The sequence below is a fragment of the Gavialis gangeticus genome, unplaced genomic scaffold (genome assembly GCF_001723915.1).
Source record: "Gavialis gangeticus isolate Ggan-Ray unplaced genomic scaffold, GavGan_comp1, whole genome shotgun sequence".
NCBI lineage: Eukaryota > Metazoa > Chordata > Crocodylia > Gavialidae > Gavialis > Gavialis gangeticus.
The window spans coordinates 3,778,293-3,784,509 of NW_017729011.1; the positions used below are offsets into that span (position 1 = coordinate 3,778,293).

General features: G+C 51.9%; 1 protein-coding gene across 1 annotated transcript; it reads right to left on the reverse strand.

The window, feature by feature from the left end:
- Positions 1–316: 316 nt before the first annotated feature.
- LOC109292809 (E3 ubiquitin-protein ligase TRIM23-like) lies at positions 317–2,407 on the reverse strand. The gene is made up of 2 exons (XM_019510406.1): positions 2,224–2,407; positions 317–2,102 (listed from the first exon to the last, which is right to left on the reverse strand). Exon 2 carries the CDS (start codon positions 1,804–1,806, stop codon positions 1,165–1,167), a length of 642 nt encoding a protein of 213 aa, XP_019365951.1. The 5' UTR covers positions 1,807–2,102; positions 2,224–2,407; the 3' UTR covers positions 317–1,164.
- Positions 2,408–6,217: the final 3,810 nt, after the last annotated feature.

The window sequence follows — 6,217 nt, forward strand, 5'->3', positions numbered from 1 at the left end:
TTATAGCAGGGGAAACTGAGGCACAGAGAACAGAGTGATTCACCCAAGAACTTTCAGGAGCTTAGGGCAGAGCTGGGACCAAGACCCAGCTGGATGGAGGGTCAGCTACCTGTAGGAGACAGCTGAGGAAAGCTACTTTCAAGCCTCCAGAGCTGCATTCTCGCAGCCTGATGTGCTGCTTTTAAGTTCCAGCTCCTGGGGATGTGGAGTTAAGCAAGACTCTTGGCTTTCAGTTGCAAAGAAAGGTTTTAGTCCTTGTACTTGCCTGAAAAGCCAACCCAAGCACGGCATAAAGGCACAGAAACCAGACAGCAAAGAAAAAACAATATATGGTTTATTATTTTTTTTAAAGCTTGTGCTTTGGGAGGCCCAAACCTTGGTGTATGGACCTGTGTAGCTGGCAATACTGACACTGCAAAGAGGAGACAAAGCTAGCTGGGGAAGCAATTTCCCCCACACACACTCCCCCAAAAGTGTTTCAGATGAGCTGAAGCCTTGCCACTCATGGGGGAGCAGCTGGCCATTTGGTAAAATCCATGTGGGATAGAAGAGATTACTGTAGTCCATGCCCTTGAGTGTATGACCCTTTTCACAAGAGGCCTGTCATGCTGAGTAGCTTGGTTTGGGGGTCCAGCTGGGAACACCTGCCCAATTTGATTTTTTCTCTGCTTTTTTCACAACTTGTCTTCCCATCCAAAGCAGCCAGGGCATTCGGCCCTACAGAGCTCATTAGCCTGGCCCCATATCCAACCAACCCAGCCATGGTAAAGTAGAGTGTGGTGCTTCCTGCACATGAAAGCAAACACCATCTCCAAACACTCATGGGCTGGAAAGCAACCCAGAGACCAAGCCCTATTTCCCCAAAGGCTTATGTCATTAGCCAGCTGCTATGGCTGAAGGCAGAATATGGCCCTTCTGCCCTCAGTGAAGCCCCCAGAACAGCCTCAGGACCACTGGACACCACTTGCATGGCTCAGCGAGCCTGTATCGGGGGAGGGCAGCTCAGATGTGCAAAAGCAGCATCCGGGCTCCTGCAGGATTCACATGTCCGAACACAGCCAATCCATCTGAAAAGGCCCATCCCTGCAGCTTAAACCCCAATCTGTGCTTTCCTCAAGCCCGCTGAGTTAGTCTCATCCCTGGTCTGCCTCCCGAAGTCCTTGCCTACTTGAGAAAGACGAGCATGAAGAAGATGGATACAATGAGGATGATGATGCCCACGGCGAAGCACAGGCGTAGATTCTCCACTGAGGAGATGGGTGGCTGAATGTCCACAGGTGTCACCCGGCTCGGGAGCCCCACCACAAAGGCGTTCTGCACCTCCTGCATGTGGAACCCGTGCCAGGCCCCAGGGCTGGCTGGAACCCGGATGGCGTTTGGAGGGACCATGCTGCTGACAGTGAAGATGGATGAGTGGGTCACGTAGTTAAAGTCCATGTCCAGGGACAGCGTGGAGTCACTCAAGGAACATTCAGAAGCACTGGGGGGTTCCTCCTCCTCCTCCTCCTCCTGGGTCTTGTGCTCTGCTGCCAAGACACCAGAGGTGGGCAGGCTGCTCTGGGCTGATGTCTCCCGCAGGATGTCCTCGTCATTCTTCAGAGCCTGCAGCCCCTGCTCTGGCACCAGCGTCACTGTTCTGCAGAAGGGGCAGCTGATGAAGGAGAAGGCCCTGTTGTGGCAGACCAGCTTCCGGAGGCAGGACAGGCAAAGAGAGTGATGGCACAAAAGCAGCTTGGGCACCCGCCACCTGGACGGCACCCTGTAGGCTTCATAGCAAATCCCACATTCTCTGGTGCGCACGTCCATCAGGACGGCAGTCAGGGGAGCACTTAGTTCTCACAGAACGGGCTCTTGCACCTGGCCCTGGGGAAGCAGAGGGGTTTCTACCTATGCTCTAGCTCCAGCCTCTCCTAACACCCATCGCTGTGACTTAAGGCTGCTGTAGGAGCTATGTTCAACTCAGCTTCCCCACTGGAGGAAATGGGCATCAAAAGAAGTTTATCCAAATGACACAGGAGTTGAAATTGGCCAGTAACAAAATCCAGTTGTGCGGGCTCTTTCTGTCCTCAGGTCTGAGCAGGCCTCTCGCCTTGGCTTTCCTGCTGTAGAAAAAACAGATTGTCAAGGGGCAAATGGACATACCCCGCACTCCCCAGGCACAACATGGGCTCAGCTTCTCCTTGTGATGATCAGACAGCCAGACTTTGTAGTGAGTGGACAGACCTGGAAGGAAAGGCCAGGGCATGCTCTGAGCTCCTGCTTTTGAAGCAGTCAGCCTTCCTGGCTGCTGAACTGTAGTCACTGAGTAACAGGCCAGTAGTGAGTTAGATGAATCACTTGCTGCCAGGCACTGTTTGCACTGAGATAAAGGCAGTGACTGTGAGTGGCTGGTGGCTATGTTAGGGAGGCTACACCCGGCCTGAACTTTAATCACTAATTGATGATCTGTGAAGAGCAGGCCCTGGCATGCTTACATTCTTTCCCCTCCTTAGCAGGGGCTGGAGGGGACTGCAGTGAAGCATGCAGCACCAGGATACTCGGGGAGAGCACCCAAGGCTCAGCACAGCCGGGGAACGCTGCCACAAACCTCCCTGCTTGCAAACCTCCAAATGCTGCCACAGACCTCCCTGCAAGCCTTGGCCAAACAAAAGCAGAAAGTATAGTTAGCTGTGTTAGTCTGAAGTCAGAAAATCGGAGAATCATAGAAAACTGGGGTTGGAAGGGACCTCAGGAGGTCACATCTAGTCCAACCTCCTGCTCAAAGCAGGACCCCTGCTCAAAGAGACTTCAAGAGGTCATCTAGGTCAACCCCTGCTCAAGTCAGGCAGAAGGCAGGGTAGATATTCACTTTACAGAGAAACTAAATCAGAGACGTAAGCTTTTGTGACCCCAAGCTTGCTCTATCAGATGTCCTCAGCACAACACAAGGTTGACGGGCAGGGGAACGGGACACGGGTTGAGGTGACCATGGGCAGCGTCCCAGTGCAAGCAACAGGGGTTTCTGCACCTCTGCTAACTGGCCGCATGCCCTTGCTGTCAGTGTGGCACAAATGACGCCTGGCTGGTGCTGTGTCCCCAGGATATTCCCCACCAATGCATTCCCTTGCTCCCTCACTTTTCTGTTTTTCTGGCCTTTGGCTTAGGGTGGAACTTGGCCCAGGGCTGAGGGATTGCCACCCATTAATAAATGAGAACCACAAGCAACAGTTCCCGTTCTGCCATGATCACATGCCCAGGAACACTCTGGAAAACTATTTTTAGTCACTGCCCAGAGTACTAAGGCAAGGGTTAGGGCAGAGAGTGCAGGTAGTGCATCACACAAGCTGGCCATTTGTTCAGTAGTCCAGAAGTTTCATTCCAGCTGAGCCCTGAGGCCGGTTCTTAGTAACATGGGAGGGGGTCCTCTTGTCCTGCCACTCCCCTTTCTACAGCCATGACGGCCACAGATGAAGGGCTGAGCCGAGCCCCCTGGCCAGGCAGGAACAGAAGAAAGCAAGGACACTGCTTCCAATCTGTGGGAATTGCCAACCATGCTCCCCAAGCAGACATCACACCCTCCTCCCACGAGGAGTGATGGGTAGAGTGAAGGTAACTTGGAGACTATCTGCTGACCCTGAAATGGAGCCACTTGTGATGGGGGAGGTCAAACTCCCTTTTGCCAGAGACTGGGAAAGGCCTGATCCCATACTCCATCCTCACACCCATATGAGCCCTGTCATACCCACATGGCAAAACCCTATCCCCCTTGCCCACCACTTTAGGTCTATACTAACCCAAGGGTTTCAGAGCACATCTATAGCAGAGTGCCACCGGGTGGGCCTGATGACTCAGCCCAGGGGTCGGCAACATTTTGGGGGACAGTGCCCAGAACAGCTGCAGGCTCGACTTGTAAGAAGTTAGCGTGCGAGTGGTAGAGGGCAGGGCAGCTACCAGGGGCCCAGTCCTTGTTGTGGCTGCACAGCCCTGACCCCTTCCCTGCCATCTGCCCCGAGGCACATATGCCAAGCAAAATGCTTTTGCATGACACTCTGGCACCCATGCCAGAGGTTGCCTACCCTTGACTCTCAGGCCCCAGTGACTTTTGATGTGACAACGGGCTCAGTCTGGATCCCACACTGAAGGACTGCTGTGTCCAGCTGAGATGCCAGTGCAGGAGCAGCATTCCCCTGACATGCACAGGGCATGCATATCCCAGCTCTCCTGCCAAAGTTTGCCCCTCGCTGCCTGGGGCAAGGGGGAGCACAGAGCCCTCTTCACCCCCATGTTGGGTGTGTGTCCTGCAGCTGGGCAGCCTGCTCCCTGACAGCCTGGCTGGGTATCTGCAGAAAGCAAACAGAGCAAGTCCCTGAGATAGCCCAGGCCTTACCCCCACTGTTTACCCTCAGGCCTGCTGTTGACAGGGGATGTTGAAATCAGACTTTTCCTCCTCACCCATCTTTGAGTTGTGAGACAAAGCACTGACATGACAAACAGCCCTACGTGCTGCAGGGCAGGCAGGGTGTCAGGTAGGCAGCCCTGTGCATGCAGGCCCCTAGTGTTGCTCTGACCCTGCACCGCCACCCACACAAAGTTCCCTTCAGTACGTATCTATGAAGGAACAGAATGGACCTGGATGGACTTGATGTCAACCTAACGTGCTGGGGTGGAAGGGTAATGCAGCTTAGCCCTGCAGCACCACTCTTTACCCAGCCCAGCACCTCCATTAGAAGACGGGAAAGGTGGCACTTGGAAGCCAGTGAATACTGAGTTTACCTCTACCAGGGCGGCTCTGATTCAGCACTCCTGTTCCTACTGTGTTTAATGGTATGAATACAGCCGTTTTTCCATAGGACTTCTCCATCCTTGAGGTTATTTATTGGTTTTATTTATTAACATTAACACAGGAGGACACTCACTGATCATTAACTATTTTCTACACAGACCCTGCACTGAACCCACCTAATTTGCTGCCTCATTAGTAGACCTGATTTCACCACTGTACCGAGTGCTTCACTGACTGCAGCATCACTCTTATAATGCTATCACAGACACTAGGTAATTTATCTTCATAAATACTCCATCTATTATATCCGTCATTTTACAGCTGGGGCAGAAAGCCAAGAGCAACAATGGCCAAAACTTTCTAAAATAGCCACTAATTTCAGGTGCCCAGCTTGAGACAGCCTACGTTTTCCAGAATACTTCACATATTCATACATTCATAGCAGGACTCCAGTCAACTCCTATTGCTGCTGAAAGCACCTAGATCTACGGCAAATCAGGTTGGGCACCTAGAAAGTGCACTGAACTATTAGTGATCAGTTGTGCGACGTTTAGTGTAACTGAGGTTCCAGCATCAAGCGGGGACTTGGGGCAGAGGCAGGGACAGAATCCAGTGTTCCTGTCTGACAACTTATCGAACCCTGAGACCTGTTCTTGCCACCCCCTTTCTCATTCATTGCCCCCTTCCAATTTTTGCATGAAGTAAAGTAGAAGCAAAGAGATAAAGAGGACACAACAACCCTGATTCATTTGCAGAACCAGTCCATCCTTGTGCCCAGTGAGGCACAGTTCCTGGGTAAAATAATCTAAGCTCATGGAAAGGCTGCATCACAATGCTTATGCCCAGGCAACCTCAATCCTGGCTTTTCCACATTTCCTAACTTTTAGGAAACCTCCTGACCTGGAGGGGATTTGAGGTATTTTTGTGCAGCAAAAGTCCAGACTAGCAGATTTAGGAATAAGAACTTTTACCAGGCAGAGTCATATTAACCTCCACTTGTGTCATCAGCCAGGGTTCAGATATGACAGGCCCCCTCATATGTACATGAGCTAATAGAGTGACCAATAGCAACAGAAGGATGGTACCCCTCTGTGTAAACAATCTCACTGAAGGAGATTGAGACGCACTTTGTTTGTGGGTTCACAGGTATTTGCTGAGCAGAGAATAGGGCAAGAGAATAGGCCTTATGAAAAAAGGCTGAGAGCCATGGGACTCTTCAGCCTCGAAAAACACAGGTTCAGGGGTGACCTGGTGGCAGCCTATAAGTGTGTGCATCAGGATTTGGGGGAACATCTGTTCACCAGAGCACCCCAAGGGATGACAAGGACCGACGGTCACAAACTCCTCCAAGACAGTTTTAGGCTGGCCATAAGGAAATCTTTACTGAGCCCCCAGGACCTGGAATAGACTCCCTCCAGAGGTTTCATAGTTTCTAGGGTCGGAAGGGACCTGAGC